This window comes from Eleutherodactylus coqui, chromosome 4 (genome assembly GCF_035609145.1).
Source record: "Eleutherodactylus coqui strain aEleCoq1 chromosome 4, aEleCoq1.hap1, whole genome shotgun sequence".
NCBI lineage: Eukaryota > Metazoa > Chordata > Amphibia > Anura > Eleutherodactylidae > Eleutherodactylus > Eleutherodactylus coqui.
The window spans coordinates 72,925,826-72,944,190 of record NC_089840.1 but is presented as its reverse complement, the minus strand read 5'-3'; the positions used below and the strand labels follow the sequence as shown (position 1 = coordinate 72,944,190).

The 18,365-nt window shown below is 41.9% G+C and overlaps 1 protein-coding gene across 1 annotated transcript in view; it reads right to left on the bottom strand.

Moving 5' to 3' along the window:
• COL26A1 (collagen type XXVI alpha 1 chain) overlaps positions 1-18,365 on the bottom strand; it is a 416,532-nt gene that overhangs the window by 52,008 nt on the left and 346,159 nt on the right. The window contains exon 4 of the mRNA XM_066599641.1: positions 15,115-15,176. Within this exon, the coding sequence (XP_066455738.1) occupies positions 15,115-15,176 (62 nt within the window). The remainder of the gene's footprint in view (positions 1-15,114; positions 15,177-18,365) is intronic.

Sequence of the window (18,365 nt, the reverse complement as noted above, 5' to 3'; positions counted from 1 at the left end):
TTTTGCCTGCGGCAATCAATACCTAGTTCTGGGCAAGATCTACTTGTGGGCTTTTTGTGGTGAATCGCATTCAGCCCTAGCTGTACTGTTATTTGTCACTATAGCTATCCATTGTGTGGATTTCCCAAGAACTTGGCTATAGAGACACGCCATGGCGATTTAGTGCTCGAAATTGTCCTGAATAAATCAGATGCTGTGATCCAGTCTATATATGATCGAGCACATAAATTGCGCTTTCCCAAGCCACCCTGTTCTAATATTTTAAAATATCTATTTATCACGAAAAAACAACAAAAAGCAGAATCAGTTATCATCCTGATTTATCATTCTTTCTTCAAAATATTTGTGCTCCTGATGAACCACATTCGTGTGGGGAAACGCGTTGAGCCGAGCATACTGCAATTGAATAACCCTGGTCTGCGCCGTAATTCTTGCGCATAAGGGTCTAGTTCTCTTGGAGTTTCTCCTATTTGAACCATCTCGTCATGCGCTAAGCGCTATATTGTAATCACAGAGGGGCGAATTTTTGTTAGGAAGAGGTTCCCTACCTAAAATACTCTGCGGGGGGCATTATACTTACAGGCGCCCTACAGCAGATAGAGCCTTCCTCCTACCTCCTATGTGATACAAATAAAAAATAGAGGACATAACATTAGTAGTCCTTTATCAATACTGATTTTTCTAGCCTCCATAAGTTTCCTGAGATAAGGAAGAGGCGACCTTTGTGTTTTTGTGTGGTTGTTGTGTTCGTCCATGCGATACGCATGTGTGTGAGCCCATTCATGTTTTTAAGTTAAATTTCCATTAAAGTATATACATTTTAGTCTATAACTGTGATAAGGGCCAAATAATTTAGTCTATAGACTTTTTCCGTCTCTGTGACAAGATCATTGCATGTGTATATCATCACTTTCGTGTTTAAATCAATGTCAATATTATACATTTTATGAAGTTTTTATCGGAGAGCTATCTATATGATAGGGACAGCATACATTCATTTAATTAGTTCAGTTGGGCATGCACGCTTCCCTGTGGAACGCACCCTGTGTTCCACTTGACGGAGGCGTCAATCCTAATGCGGGTTATGTCAGCGGTGAAATCCTTGTCAGCGCACCAGATGGCCCCCTAATGACGTAATGATCATGGCACCCGGTAAAGTTTCCACAGCTGCATCTAGGGTGAGCATTGTCCTTAAGGATATATATTTGTACTGATATGTACATACTTTATGCTTGAGAAATGCGCCTGTGTGCGCCAAAACACGTCCCGTATTTGACCTCTATTTTTGGACTTTTTGTTTGTATTGTCTATTTAAGTTTGTTCTATTTATTTTGCCTAACTAATAAAATAAACTAATGGGATAAAAGAAAGGATTCTATCCCTGTCTTACTGTGGACTACAGTCGGATTACCTCATCATCAGCCTTAACAGCCATTGGTCCTGTGGTAGATGGGGTGGTCTCTCATCTTGGAGACCCTCCCCTAAGTAAGTGATTCTTCTTTTTATTCATAATGCATGCAAAGGTAGCGCAGACCCTTTAAATATTTTTGCTCCACGTTTGCCCTGGGCTTATGGCTTTAAAATTTAGCTATGAGGGTCTCCCATTTCTGTTGATCACCTTTGAGATGTTTCTACATCTTGAATAAAGTCCACCTGTCATAAAGCCAGTTGATTGGAAATAATTTAAAAACATACTCCACTGTCTATATAAGTTCTCACAGCTCACAATGCATATCAGAGCCAAAACCAAGCCATGAGAAGGGAAGAACTGTCTGTGAAGCTCAGACAGGATTGTGTGGAGGCACATATCTGGAAAAGGCTACACATATTTCTGCTGAACTGAAAGTTCCGAAGAGCCCAGTGGCCTCCATAATTCTTAAATGGAAGAGGTTTAAACAACCAGAACTCTTCTTAGAGCTAGCTGACACACCACACTAAGTAATTGGAGAAGAAAGGCTTTGCGAGAGAGGTGATCAAGAACTCAATGGTCACTCTGGCTGAGCCTTACAGGTCATATGTGCAGATGGGAGAAACTTCCTGAAGGTCAACTATCACTGCAGCACTCTACCAATCTGGGTTTTATGGTAGACTTGCCAGAAAGAAGCATTTCCTCAGTAAAAGACTATGAAACCCCACTTGGAGTATAGCAAACAGCACCTAAAAAGACTCTCAGACTGAAAAACAAGATTACATTTTTTGGCCTCAATTCTAAGTTCTCTATGGTGGCAACATCATGCTGTGGGGGTATTTTTCAGTGGCTGGGACAGGGAGACTGCTCAGGGTTGATGAAAAGCTGAATTGAGCAACATACAGGGATATTCTTAATGAAAACCTGATCCAAAGCACAAGGGACCCCAGACTGGGAAGAAGGTTCACCTTCCAACAAGACAATGACCCTAAACACACAGCCAAAAATTCCAACAAGATAATGACCTTAAGCACACAACCAAGACAACAATGGAATGGCTTAGGGACAACTCTTTGAATGTCTTTAAGTGGCTCAGCCAGTGCCCTGACTTGAACCCAATCAAACATCTCTGGAGAAACTTGAAAATGGCTGTCCACAGCCAGCCCCCATTCAACCTGACAGCTTGAGAGTATTTGCAGAGAATGGCAGAAAATTAATAAATCCAGGTGTGTAAACCTTGTTGCATCATACCCATAAAGACTGGAGGCTGTAATCACTACCAAAGGTGCTTCAACTAAGTACTGAGTACAGGGTCTGAATACTTATGTCAATGCAAAATGTTAGTCTTTTAATTTTTAAAAAAATTTGTAAAGATTTCTAACATTCTGTTTTAACTTTGTGATTATGGGGTATTGAGTGCAGAATTATGGGGAAAACGTTTTTGTATTTGCACAAGGCCACAACATATCAAAATGCAAAAAAGGGAAAGGCTCTGAAGGCTTTCTGGACCCACTATACAACAATACCCATTTTGTACAAATACAATTAACTAGCATTGTTACAGTTCTATTTACTATCAACATTGGGAAGGGGGCACTAACTAACAAGGCAGGCCCATGGGCACGACTATTTTAACTATGTGTCCCTATGATTTCTCATTATGCTCCTGTCTCCAGATGTTCTTTATATTAAGATCTCCCACCAAATTCTACTGTCCTAAAAGAGAAATGATGGAACTTATTTGCGGCTCTTAATTACATGACCAGTAGAATCAGGAATGACCATTAGAATACATTGTCAGTCTTTGTCATGTACTATATTTGGGTAATAACTGTTATTTTAATTTATATGAATTATTCAACCTCTCATGGAACTGGTACTTAGTTAATTTGTCGTTTTTTCCATGATGTGAGAAAAAGAGTATTAAAAAAGCAATCTGGTGTTTTTAAGTGAGGAACTCACCCACCCATAGCTTAACATGTGCTGGGTGTCTGTGTAAATTGTCAGGGCTGTAAGGTTTTCCATTTATATCATACAATGGAGTTTGGCTGTTATCTGGTAATTGATAGGGTGTGTGATTTCCACGTTTTGGATGTAAAATGTAATAAGAATGCACAGATGTACAAAATTAGGAACTATACTGATATACATATGTAATCGTTCACTGACTCGTGTCGTGAGAACTTGCATCAATCCAAATATATATATTTACTAATTATTCTCATAATCTGAAAGGATCCTGTTATAAGGGAGGCACCTGAATGGCATTCAGGGCCCAGGCAGGGGGTCTGCATACATTTTGGGTGAGAATGTATGGTGGGCAAAGTAGATTCTGTTGCAGGGCTGGAGCAGCCTACCCGCAAGTTATAGGCATGAGGTGGTAGGATCAGAAGTCCACACATTGTCCATACTTGCTTTGAAGGTTTTATTTACTCACACAAATGATGGTATAGGCCACTGATGGTTCTACAGTGAGTGTGCAGAGTGAGTTTGAAATTGACACCGCTATACCATCAAGTCAAAGCTTGAATATCCTTTCTGTTTCTATTCTTCCTGGTTATGTCAGTGGGTACGACCAAGGCGATACTGCCAAGGACTTGTAGTAACATAGTATGCTAGGCTGAAAAGAGACAAATGCCCATCCAGTTCAGCCTGTTTCCACCTCACTTGTTGATCCAGAGGAAGGCAAAAAAAAAAAACCAATGAGGCTGAAGCCAATTTACCCCATTTTGTGGAAAAAATTCCTTCCCAATTCCATAGTGGCAGTCAGAATAATCCCTGGATCAACATATTAAAAGTTCCTACCTGACCTGACTCCAAATCCAGCAGTCAGAAGATCCCCAGATCAACAACACTTCTGGTTATTTAACCCCTTCATGACCAATGACGTACCGGTACGTCATGGAGCGTCGGGGTATGTATGAAGAGAGGTTGCATGGCAACCTTTTTTCATACAGTGCGGGCGTCAGCTGTTTATAACAACTGACACCCGCGGGCAATAGCCGCGAGCGGCCGCACGACCGATTGCGGCTATTAACCATTTAAATGCCGCTGTCAATTCTGACAGCGGCATTTAAATCCCCCGAACAATGTTGGGGGTCACGCACGGCCCCCCCGCGGTGAGATTGGGGGAGCCATACAGGTGTCATGGCAGCCATGGGCCTAATGAAAGGCCCCAGGGTTGCCTTACCAGACTGCCTATCAAGCCATCCCCGTGGGGTGGCTTGATAGACTGCTTGTCAAAAAGCAGTATCACGTAATGCTATAGCATTATGTCATACGGCAGAAGCGATCAAAGCATCGCATGTTAAAGTCCCCCAGGGGGATTTCAAAGTAATGTAAAAAAAAAATCAATAAAGTTTTTTTAATTGAAAAAAAAAGTTGTAAAAGTTTAAATCACCCCTCTTTTGCCATATCTATTATTAAAAAATCTAAATAATAAATTAAAAATATATATTTGGTATCGCCCCGTTTGTAAAAGTCCGAACTATCAAAGTAGTGCATTATTTTTCCCGCACAGTGAACGTCGTCCGAAAAAAAAAAAGAACGCCAGAAATGCATTTTTTTAGTTACCCTGTCTCCCCAAAAAAACGCAATAAAAAGCGATCAAAAAGTCGTATGTATTCCAAATTGAAACTACATAACATCCCACAAAAAATGAGCCCTTGCTAAACTATGTTAACGGAAAAATAAAAAAGTTATTGCGCGCACAAAATGACGGCAGCAAATAATTTAAAAAAATTAAATGTCTTTGAAAAAAAAAAAAGAGGAGTAGAGTAAAAAAAAAACTATACAAGTTTGGTATCGTAGTAATCGTACCGACCCATAGTTATCATGTTGTTTTTGTTGCCGTTGTGCGCTGTAGAAACAAGACGCACTGAAAGATGGCGAAATGTCGGGTTTTTTTTCATTTTACTCCACTTAGAATTTTTAAAAAGTTTTTCAGTACATTATATAGTACTTTAAATAGCACCATTGAAAAATACAATTCGTCCCGCAAAAAACAAGCCCTCATACAGCGACGTTGATGAATAAATAAAGGAGTTACGATTTTTTTAAAGGGGGGGGAGGAAAAAACGAAAATAGAAAAAGGGCCGCGTCATTAAGGGGTTAATGGCTATATCCTGTAATGTTGTAGGACAGGCGTATGTGCAGATGACTGAGACATCAACTCTTCCCACAGGCAAACCATCTCCTGGGCACTTCTCACTATCAGTGCGCAGAGCGCGACTATTTATATCGCACGTCATGCTGCATGTCACGATGTCCCCTCACATGATCATACTGGCCAACAATAACGAAAGAGGAAGTAATAATAAAACCAGGATAGAAATGCAATTTTTACATGGCCATTAGGGGCCAGGCTCACATTACATATACCAAATAGTTGCAAACTATTTATCGAACTATTTATCGAACTAGTGGAGTGACCCTCCTTCACTGTCATAGTACCCTCTTAGAAAAGACTAAGCAGTTCCCCAAACAATGCATTCATTTTTCTATTGATACATCAAAGGAAAAATACACTGCATCTGCTGTTTATTTTTGAGAGGAGAGTCTAAAATGGTCCAACCAAATGGATGGCCCCTATGTAAAATCCTATATGCCTATACAATTGCATACATTTACAATTGACTTAAATAAAGAAACATATACTGCATAGTATACATGTTTTTAATAGCAATCACACTTTCAATAACATTCAATCTGTGGAATCTTGACGTATGCTAACTAGAGATGAGCGAGTATACTCGCTAAAGGCAATTGCTCGAGCGAGCATTGCCCTTAGCCAGTACCTGCCCGCTCGAGGCAAAAGGTTCGGGTGCCGGCGGCGGGCAGGGAGCTGCGGGGGAGAGCGGGCGGAACGGAGGGGAGATCTCTCTCTCCCTCTCTCCCCCCCGCTCCCTCCTGCTGACTGACGCTACTCACCGCTCCCCCGCGCCGGCACCCGAACCTTTCGTCTCGAGCGGGCAGGTACTCGCTAAGGGCAATGCTCGCTCGAGCAATTGCCTTTAGCGAGTATACTCGCTCATCTCTAATGCTAACCAAAAGTATACCTGAAAAGCACCCTTTTATTATATATTTAGCTATCAAAGTCTATGGGCTCATCGGCCCACAGGTCAAAAGGCTCAACTTGTTATGAGTTTAGCATACTTTCTTTTTCAGATGACTTCTTAGAATAAGCTATTGTGTGTGTACATGAGGAATAACACTATTTCTGGCCATCATATGACTTGTACTCTGTATTTATCCACAGTTGTCCCTTCTGCAGTCTGTATACCTAATTTTCAGTTCTCTCTGAGCTGATGGAAGGAGCCTACTGTTATGCTGTCTACAATAAGCTGTGCATAGAGAAATGGCAGATTCTACCTTTGCTGGAAGATCACGAACCGGCGCATTTGTGAGAGTTCATAGCGTTCCATGGCTGATGTAGAACACAGCAGCAGAACTGGGTGAGTTTATGCTAAAAACTCCATCTGGAAGAGATGTCTGGACCGGTCCATAGACATTAGCATGCGACGCAGTAAAATTTAAAAGACATTTTCCCCAGGCATGCTTTCAAATGGAAAGATAAACGTATTTTTTGAAAGAACTGTAATTCAGTAGTCTGCTGTTGTAGTCAGTTTAGTAGAATTGAAAGTGCTGACTGATTCCCTTTAACCTCTTCACTAACGTAGAACACCAAGGATGTTACGCAGGTTAGCCACTGATTTCAGACGCAGTTTTTAGAAGCGGAATTCATGTAGCAGAATCCATATCGTATTGCATCATGTGAGCAAGGTCTTAGGGATTAACTATTAAAGAACTTCCACCTGGTGCTGCAACAGCAAGGAAGGAGAGGGGCAGTATCAGGAGAGAACTCTCCTCTCTTTAGGGCGCCCACCCACTGGCGTTTTTTTTCACTGCGAAACTCGCAGGTTTTTTTTTTCTGCAGGGGGTCTATGGGACTTGTAATGTAAAAATTGCGATCGCGCAAAATCGCGATTTACCGCGATATCGCGATTTTGCGCGATCGCGATTTTAGCTTTGCATGTCCCATAGCCCAAAGACCCCTGCAGAAAAAAAAAAACGCTGCGAATTTCGCAGTAAAAAAACGCTAGTGGGTGGGCACCCTAAAACAGAATATTCTGCATTCTATTTTACGCAAGCAGATTAGGCAATTCCAACACGTTAATGTGAGTGGAATGGTGTAATTCAATGCATTTAATTGAACAAAGGATTACCGCGGATCAAACGCTTATGGAATCCGCAATTAGAATCTGGTCATGTGAGATCGGCTTCAGACATAGCCTCCAGCAGATCCTCTTATTTTGGCCAACTATGTGCATTAGGGCTCCCACCCACTATCGTTTTTTTCTCCACTGCGCTGCGAGAGTAAGTGAAAACTCTCGCAGAGCAGTGCGAGAAAATCGCTGCGATATCGCTACGACAGCCTTTTCAATGGGGCCAGCGGCAGCAGCGCTAGCCCCATTGAAAAGATATGGAGAATGCCGCTGACTTCTGCCACATGCAGTATTGCACCTGCGAAATACTCCTCTGCCAAGCCCGCCATTCTGGTACAACTTAGAGCCATCGCTACATTCCATTTTTTCCAAGTTCATGTGTTTAACGCCGATTTGTAAATGAAAACCAGGATGTAATAACTCAGGTACTGTATGTCAGCTTCCCAAAAACATGCATTCATATGAGGCTGTAAGCCCAGTCACCAACCTCGGAAGATGGAGAAAGAAAAATGGCAGTGGCAGTAATTAAAGAGTTAAGAATTGTAAATAACAGCTGCAACTACTTTATAGGGTGAATCAAAAAGAATATTGCAACAATAAAGTAAAGTTGATTTCATACATGCATTGTCATACAGCAGCTAGAATGACATGAAAAGTTAGAAAAACTCTTCAAGTTTTTAATGCACCTCAAACATGTTCAAGATATGTGTCATTGGTATCAGGGCAGATAACAAGCTGTTAGTCCAGTTCTGCCCAGATGCATCCCAGCATATATTCTGATATTAGTTCCACTGCAGTGGAGATGCGTTGTTTTAGGTCGTCTAAGTTTTGAGGCATTGGGGCCACAGAATATCTGTAAGGTGCAATAAAAACTTGAAGAGATCTTCTATCTTCTCATACCATTCTGGCTGTTGTAGGTCAAGCCATGTATGAAGAAATCAGCTTGACTTTTGCATCCTTTTTATATAGACAGCATTAAGTGGCCAAATGCAGTTGAGATACAACCCCTTTAAGTGGAGAGCACAATTATGTAAATGCTTGGTTTCTGGAGAATCAATGTATTGATTTCTGATTTTTGTCCAAAATGTACTCCTGGGTCTGTTTAGCTGTTCTTATGAATTTTTAAGTGAATAAATGTATTTGGGCAACAGAGGATAGATACTGAGTAGTTTTGGAATGAAATCTGTGTTTTTAATCTAATCCTGAAATCACTTGTGATTTCCCAGTGGAATCTCTGTTCAGCTCTCTGCTGCAGTGGGAATGAGTTAGATAGCCTCATTCCCTAGAGTTATGCAAATGCTAGTTGGATTACTCTATGTTATAAGGATGGCCAAAAACATTAGCCATTTGGAGAGAAAGATAAAGAACTGATGCCACAATTAAAATCTGATTATCTTTAATACAGAATTATCAGATTTTGGTCTCATGCTCATGGTCATATTATGGCTTCATTTTCTATAGCATTGTACTAGGGCGTCCATAGAGTTGCATGAGCCCTGTACTGTACCTCTGCATGTCTTTGATTTCATACAGAGACATACAGAGGTTTTTTCTTTGAGATCCGTCAGAATAGAAAACTAGCCATGTTCCATTGAATTCTATACTTACAGAGAATATTGGTGTACATACAGTGCCTAACGGAGTCTGTAAAGCAAGCATGGAGGCAATGTGGTTGTACCAAACGAGGGCAGATCTTTTTGGTTTGCATCCCCCTGGAAGTTTAGTGTGGGCAAAACTACACTTGGCAGTTGTGTTTTTTGGTCCACTCTGCACACTGACCTTCTGACTAATGACGTTTATATTAAAGGGGTCTTTGACTTAAATTTTTTATTTATTTAAGTCCCCGGCAAGTTTATGGAACGACACTGACGATGTCCCCGTCGGGCTTATATTGGCCTGTCATCATTGTCTATTGGTAAACAACCCACGTGACCACTGTAGCCATTGTAGAAGACTGAAGGACCAGAGAGTGCAGTGGATGATCGTCGCGGAAGAGGAAAGGTGAGTACTGGGTTTATTTATGTATATAAAATGCACCCCCCCTGCCACCAATGTAATAGTTACTTGGAAAACCACTTTACATTTTCTACTATTTCTCCCACTTAGAATTCTCCTTCTGGACTCTAAACATTATGAGCCGTCAACTAATTTGAAATGAACTTTAGAAGAGTAAATAAAAGTTTTTTGAAACTCAAAAAAATTCACAAAAGGGTCTCAACAGAAGAGGAAATTAATCTTACATTACGTTTATATTGAGTTCAATAGGAGCTGTGTCGGCACTACCAGACCAGGCAATATGCATTTTACGCTGTCTGTACTGTCAGCGGTGCTGGAAGTCAGCTGATCGGCAGGGATTCCAAGCAATGGAACCCTGCCAATGATCTACTGATGACCTATGCTATACTTTTTTGGGGTAGGAGGGGGGCAGGGAGCAAATTCTAAGTTTTAATATGGGGCCCTATGGGTTCTTTGTATTCCCTTGCTTTTACTTTATCCCACTTACTTCATAGATCTATATCATGCTGCAAGTTCATGTAAGTAAACCTGCAGCTGGACTTGGACACTTGTTTTTAAATTGAACGCCTAATATATTCATCTGAAATTGGCCATATAGACAAAGAATATAGTTATTGGCTCTGGAGCTGGTTGTCCCTTCACTGTAGGATACAGTATAAACTCACCATTCTCATCCATAAAGCCGTGGTGCACTGCTCTATATCTCTTCTCCTTTGTTCCTTCCTCTCCTGTCCCCAAGATTTTTCCAGAGCTGCAACAGTTCTCTGGAATGCGCTACCCAGAGCAATCACATTAATTCCCAACATCAACAGCTTTAAGTGGGCACTAAAAACATCTTTTATGCACATTGCTTGCAGCTTAAAGCACTTCACATCTCTACATACCAGCTGGTGAGGGGCTGATTTAGCTTTGTGTATGCTACTCTATTTAGTATAACAGACAGCTGGAACATTGTACAGAATAAGCACTTTCCCTTTTCTTGTCATTGCTATCTTCTCATAGAAACTGAACATCTGTTACGGTAAATCTGTTTCGGATAAGGGGGTGGTCTTCTCAAAGAGGTGGTCTTTTGTAGAGGTTTCACTGTATGTATATCTTAATAATTGCTAACCTTAATTCACAATATTCTACAGAGAAAGCACTCACATCCATCTCTCCAATGAGGTTTACAATTATAGATGAGCAAATCAGTAACGCATAACATAAATATAGTAGCAGAATTAAGCGACTGTGTCGCGGGGGTGCCGATGGCCTGACAGGAACCCATCAGAGTGGAATAGATAGAGCCAGGAGGAGGTGGATTCATCCCGCTTCACAAGACCCTTCTGCTTGGAGAAAGAAGATCATCTGGCCAGCTAGACCAAGGGAGTTGATCGACCCAAGCCTACATCCACCTGGTGCCACCCCAGCATGCTGGGGCCAGTGCCCTATATGACCGGCCATGCTGGGAAAGGTAAATGTAAGCATTGCAAAAGTGTGTGTTCTGGCTATATTAGCAATCCCACTACTGGTCCCCTGCCAGGAGGAGGGGGATTCATCCCGCTTCACAAGACCCTGCTGCTTGGAGAAAGAAGATCATCTGGCCAGCTGGACCAAGGGAGTTGATCGACCTAAGCCTACATCCACCTAGTGCCACACCAGCATGCTGTGGCCAGTGCCCTATATGACCGGCCATGCTGGGAAAGGTAAATGTAAGCATTGCAAAAGTGTTTGCTCTGGCTATATCAGCAATCCCACTACTGGTCCCCTGCTTCCCGAGGACCCGCGACATGAAAACTAAACAAATCCTTGAAAATACACAAATATCACTTATTAAAACTGACATTTCTACCTAAAGATTATAGTAAACTCAAATAACATTTATTTGATCAGCTTCACTGTGTGGGCATTCATATACAAATGAAAACAGACTTAAATCAGTTTAAGTGTTTCCTTTGCTCTTGCCAAGTGTAGTAATTTGTGATTCAAGAATAAAGTAGGTTTGACTGATTAGAGTGGCCAATGTTAATAAAGGGAAATCCAAAACTTGCTATAAGTGACTGCTTGAGAAGAATGTGTCAAGCTAAATTAAACATGCAGAAGAAAAATACATATTTCCTAACACGTTGGTTAGTGGGTTACATGTTAAATTGGAGGATATGTAATGGTACTTGATACTTGGAAGAGTTGCAATAGATTCCAGTACATTAAATTGTTTAGTTTTGACATTTTGGAGCATCACACTAGTATAAATAAATAATGCATATAATTATGTATAAAAATACACTGTAGATAAAAATAAATGATTCCAATTAACCTATTTTACTGTTTACATACACATTTAATGGAATTGAGTAACCTTTTAAATACTTTGAATCACTTATTTTGTTCTGACAGTGATTACAGTCTATGTTTTCATTTTCAACTCTTTAAACTTCAGAGCTGAAATCTCCCAGAACCCCTTGTTGCTCAGTGTCTGTTCATAGCTATCCCTGGTGATTTGCATTGACGGAAGTGTAATCTTTACACCAGACAGTGTACAGTAATCTGCTGTTGTTAAATCTGCATTATAGAAACTCTGATAAACTGTTAGAGATTAGTCTAAGATTGTTGACTGTTTCTAACGAAAACCAGCATAATGGTGAATGCAGATCTGCAGTATCATACAGGCTGTGACAAAGGATAAGTAATGCAATGTACTAACAAACCGACTAAACTTTATATCTGAACAAAAACTAGTGACAAGTCAAAAAGCAAACAACTGCTTGTATCAGTAATTAGCCCTGGAAATCCACCCAAAGCACGAAGAGAAAAACAAAATTTGGGTGGGTGCTCAGGCAACGTGACATGAAGAAATAATGTTTCTCCAACTTCAGTAAAACTTTACACACTTTATGAGTTAGAGTAAAGTTTAGCTCAAAACGCATAGAAACTTTTTTCTTTACCTGGGATTTGCAAGTTTTTACTCATGCTATAATAAAGTTTGTGATTTTGTGCTGTTATGCTCAGACACCAGAGCACATGCCCTGGGTCTTCTATCCAGTGCCCCATTTGTCCAACGCCAACAATTGCCACATTTATTGGGGTTATCTAAGCAGAAAGCTTTTTTAAAACTGCACAAACATAAAAGAAGCCATACTCACCTCAACCAATCCCCGTCACATGTCCCATTATTGACATGTCATCACTTTGGCAGCTGAAAGGGAGGACCAGCCATGGACCAGACACCAGTGTCAAATTATAATAGGGGCAGTTTGGGCAAACCACCCATGGCCTGGGGCTCCAGAGGGGCCAATGACTGCCCAAACTACTCTACCATCTTCACACACTACAGCCTCATTACTTCCCCATACATAGCCAGCTCTTCCCCTGTCCTGCTCTCAGTACCACTTGTGCAGAAGTCGGGGAGGAGTGACTGGCACCATTCGTGGGAAAATCAGCCATAGTAGGCAGAGAGAGCAAGGGAGGGAGAAAAGGACAGTCCTCTCACCTTTGCAGCATCAGACTGACATGTGTGATGGAGGCATAGAGACGGGTTAAATAGTTTAACTTAAGGTACCTTTACACGGGACAACGGTTGGGGGCATAAACACCCATCAGTCGTCCCAATGACGATTGCTCCTGTCCTTGCACACAAGAGTGGTAGTCGCTCATCTTCTGGCCGCTTCCCTCCATTCATGCATACATTCGCCAGTTGCTTTGTTTCTGTAAGCTGAAATAAAGTGACTAGCAACTACTGAGCAATTTCTATCTCAGTGCCCTACTAGTGGCTGTGCGCACACAGTGCGACTGTTGCCGAAAATCACTGTTTCAAGCAATTATTTAGGTGATAATCGCCCATGTATAAGTGCCTTTACACCATCTGGCTGGATGAAGAGCAGAAGCAGGGTAAACAGAAGAAGCCTGTCTGAGCAGAAGGTGGAGGTTGTGAAACCATGAAGAAATGTCTGTGTAAGCGGGGAGAGGGGAGCTAAGGAGCTGTCCATGTATGGGGGGGGGGGGGGGGGGGATGAGGAGATGCCCATGTAATGCCCGTTTAGAGGGAACAATTCAGAAAATCGTTGAATAAAACTGAAGATAATCGTTCAGTTTAAATGCAGGCAAAGGAATGAACGATGAACGAGAATTGTGAGGTTCTCCCTTATCATTCAGTTTCAGCCATCATAAAAAACAGCGCCGGATTGGGCACTTATCGGGCCGTTTAAGCACTGTTCATTCAGTGTTTCATATATGAATGTGAAACACTGAAGGATAAGTTCCCGAGGAATGCAAGGTTCTCAACGAGAATTGTGCAGTCTAAATGGGCTGCCCAAGTGCAAATGAGCTGGTGATGACATCTCCAGAATCTTCCGTTGGGCAAACGAGAATTGTGAGATTCTCTGCCTGTGCAAAAGGGCCATAATGGAAGTGAGATGAAAAGCTATCCGTGTAAGGAAAGGGAGATGAGAAGTTGTCCGTGTTAGTCGGGAGATTAGGAGCTGTCAATTTAAGGGAAGGGACGCATCAGGATATCTGTGTAAGAGGGAGATTAGGAACTGTCCATGTTAGGAGTGACTATCAGGAGCTGTCCATGTAAGCAATGGGGGAAGATAGGGAGCTGTTCTTGTAAGGGGGTGAGAAACCATGAGAAGCAGTCTGAGTAGGGAGGAATCATGAGAGGCAGTCCATGCAAGAGACAAACCATGAGGAGCCGTCCGTGCAAGAAGAGGTGTTAACAAGATGAAGAAAGTGTGCAAAGATGAGCAGGAAAGACCCTGGCAGAGAAAGGTGGTGCTCTTGACAATAGTAACAGTGCACATCAGAGGGGGCCTAAGTTGTGTGAACAGCCTGGGGCCTGAAGTCTACTTAATCCACCAGTGCCTGGCAGTGGGAGCGGCGGGGCATCAGGTTAGGGGAGTATGGGTTCTTTTATGTTTGTGCAGAACTCTGTACTTTTTTTTTGTTTTAAAACGTCTGCCTGGATAAACCCTTTAACATTATGTGGCTTGTAATGATTGGATGTTCCTGTTACAAGAGCTTCATAGTGCACCTTTGACTAGAAATACTCAATAAATAAATCAATATGTGATAAAGAAGTTATAACTAGAGATGAGCGAGCATACTCGCTAAGGGCAATTACTGGAGCGAGCATTGCCCTTAGCGAGTACCTGCCCGCTCGGAAGAAAAGATTCGGCTGCCGGCGCGGGGGAGTGGTGAGCAGCAGGGAGCGGGGGGGGGGGGGAGAGGGAGAGAGAGATCTCCCCTCCGTTCCCCCCCGCTCTCCCCCACCGCTCCGCACCCCCCGCTGGCACCCGAATCTTTTCTTCCGAGCGGGCAGGTAATTGCTAAGGGCAATGCTCGCTCATCTCTAGTTATAATCCCTTTAAATGTAAATGTGTCAGGCAGGACAATAATAATGTTTCAATCATGATGGAATCCTGAAATATAATAATAACTATAAATTGTATCTGTTTTTATACTGATATCCTATAAATTGGGCATATTTACCTTGGCTTCAAGGTTACTTATCCTCTCTGCTATCGCTGCCAGTCTTGTGCAATTCATGCATTCTGAAAGAAAGTACAGAGTACAGCTAAATAAACATGTGCAATAGGGCAGCAGTATTCACTATCATGTCAGAGAAAATATATTAAACATACAAACCCCCTAAATTCTCATAGTAAGATAGGGTACTGACGACAGTTACCTTGTCCTTAGTGAGTCATTCTCACTTTTTGCTTTGCTTCCGGTTTACTTACCACTCACCATAGAAATAACCATTTATGGATGGTTAAGGATATGGGATCTTTGCAATGCTATTTTATTTGTTAGACCAGTGTTTCCCAAAATCTAGTCCTCACAACTTGTGTTGCTCATTTTAAACACAAAATTTTCAGAAAATTGAATCAGGTTAGTTCAACCCGATTTTTGGTGAAAATCATGGGAAAATCAAATTTACCACAAGGAGGGCGCTTTCAGACAAGTGTGTACGTGTGCGTACATAGGTGTGCACAAAACCACGCGTCTATTAGAACCATTGGTTCCCTATGGTGTGTTCACATGTCCGTGTTTTACAGGTGTGCAAATGCACGTACCTGCAAAACATAGGACATGCGTAAATCATAGGTCCGTGGTTCGTGTAAATATTCTCTGCGGGGAGTCCCCTTGTCACTGAACACTGTGACAGCAGTGTCATAGTGTTCAGTGACAAAGGGGACTCCCTTCGGGGAGTAAAGAATCCCCTGACACAGCTGTCACACAGGATCGTGATGTTCTCCCATTGCTTTCAATGGGACCAATGCTTCTGCAGCCCCATTGAAAGCAATGGGCTGCCGGCAAGCCCTGCAGGAATTTTCGGGGAAGGGCTTTAAATATAAGCCCTTCCCTGAAAATCATCTCTAGAATGTGTTGAACATAAAAAAATATATAATCACCTCTCTACAGCTACAGGGGCTCAGGCGCATCCAGCCGCGTCTTCTCCCTGCACTGCTCTGAATGCCTGTGATTTGCTGAGCGCTGTGACCAATCACAAGCAGCGCTCAGCTGTCATTCAATGAATAGCTGAGTGCTGCCTGTGATTGGCTGAGCACTCAGCCAATCAGATACAGCCCTTTTAGCAGGCAGGGATTCAAAATCCCCGCCTGTTGAAAGAGCTTCAGAGCAGCGCAGTGAGAAGAAGCGGCTGGATGCGCCTAAGCCCCGGCAGCTGCAGAGAGGTGGGTATATATATTTTTTTATTTTTAACACATTCTAGCACAATTTGTTACTCCTTCCTATTTGTCATCTTTGTCTTGGTGTCAGGGCCTTTTTAGATAAATCCTGTGTGTGGTTTGGAGGAATTGCTAAAAAAAAATTTTTATGCCCTTAAGGGTCCGGAGGCCCCTTTTTTGAAGGCGGGAGTGGGGGTAGTGTAACATCTGTCTCCTGAGATCTGTTTTACTACAGGTTCTCTGGAGCTTTCCTGCTCAGGTGTGGGGGATTGTGTTGGCTGTGCGTGTGTGTGATTCCAGTCAGCCAATCACTCCACGTCAGTACACATAAGAGCTGTCTTCCAAGGTCTTCTTTCTCTGTTCTCATTTCTCTCTCTCTGTGTTGTGTGAGCAGATTCTATGTGTGGTGGCTGCAAGAAATGTTTGTGTCTTGTGGTTTTGTTTGGTTATGTCACTGGACTCCTGGTTAGTGTAGGGACTAGCGGTATTACCAGGAGCTGTGACGTGGCCCACTAGCTTCCATATTTTGGCCCAAATGTCAACAAATAGGCTAGATAGTTTGGGAACTCATCTCCTCTGTAATGTAATATTTTTATATAATTCTATTTAATGCATTTTGAAAAGTTCTTTTTATTGAGGCTTTTGCATGCTGATCTCTTTTTTGTCTAACAGTGGGATTTAAGTCTAATCTCTATTCCAGCAGGGCAGGGGAATAGTAATTTGTTAAATCCTGATGACTCTGTGATTTATCCTTCCTGGTTGGAGTAAAGGAGATTGCCCCTTTGTAACTGGGACACTTACTATAGGTGACACATTGCTCTAATAACTAATTTATGACATCTGTTCTTGCACGCAATACTGCCAATTACTTGTTGTGTTTTTAAAGTTCTGCCATAATTAAAGTGATCAAGAAAAAAAAATGTAACACAACAGTGCTCAACATCTGGAAGTCGTATACTACATGCATTTCTTACCACATGAAAAGATAACCTAGAGCGCTTTAATACTGTACATGAGGACTGGCTGAGAACAGCTTTGACAATAGTTATTTCATGTGTTTTTCTCATACACTTAGATGAATGCTCTTAGGTTTCTACAAAGTCTGCAGAATTAGATCCAGGATGTTTGAACAGACGAACTAAACATTTTTTGTAAATAGCTAATGATGGATCTTAGTGGCCACAAGTTCATTTGCAATGTAAGTGAATGTAGAGATTAACTCTACATCCTGGTTACGAGGAACGTAAATGAGTAATATCTTCATATCTATCAGGTTATGACTTACAAATGGCATATCTCTAGATGGATAGGTAGGTAAATATTAACCCTTTTCATAATAGTGCGACTACCAACTAAGTTTCAGTTCCATATATAGAAACACACATTGGGGCTTATTTGTTATTCTTTGGGTGCCAGAAATTCACAGTTTTGGTACACGAGTCAAAACTTCATCTTTTAGGCCTCATGTCCACAAATGGATCGGATTCTGCATGTAGGAGCCAGCTGCTGAATCCGACCCTGCCCGTGGCCGAGGACACTGCGGGACTTCTTACTCATCCAAGTCTTCTTTTTTCTTCACTGCAGATGTGTGCAGAAGTGCCGGCCGTCGCGCTGCTGCACACATGCAGTGGACTTTCTTTTTTTAAAACCCCTGCTCTCTCGCGGAATTTGTGGCCTGGCCGCAATTCAAATGCGGACGGCTTTCATTGACTCCAATGGATCTGCAGGGAAATGAAGCATGCTGCGATATTTTTTTTTTATCTGAACCAAAAGTTCCACAAATCAAACCTGCACGCTTTATTTTACTTGCGGACACCTGTGTATCCCTATGGGCGGCTTGATTTGCGGATCTTCCGCGCAGATGACGTGTACAGATTTCGTAAATCAGATCCACTCATGGACATGGGGCCTCAGAGCATTTACAACACCCCATGCCATTAAAAAAATAAATGATTAGCCAGACTAATTTGAAAAAGGAAAATATATGAATATATAATGGTTTTTACAAGTTTGGTTCTTAAATGGAGGATGCAAGAAAAAAAGGACCGG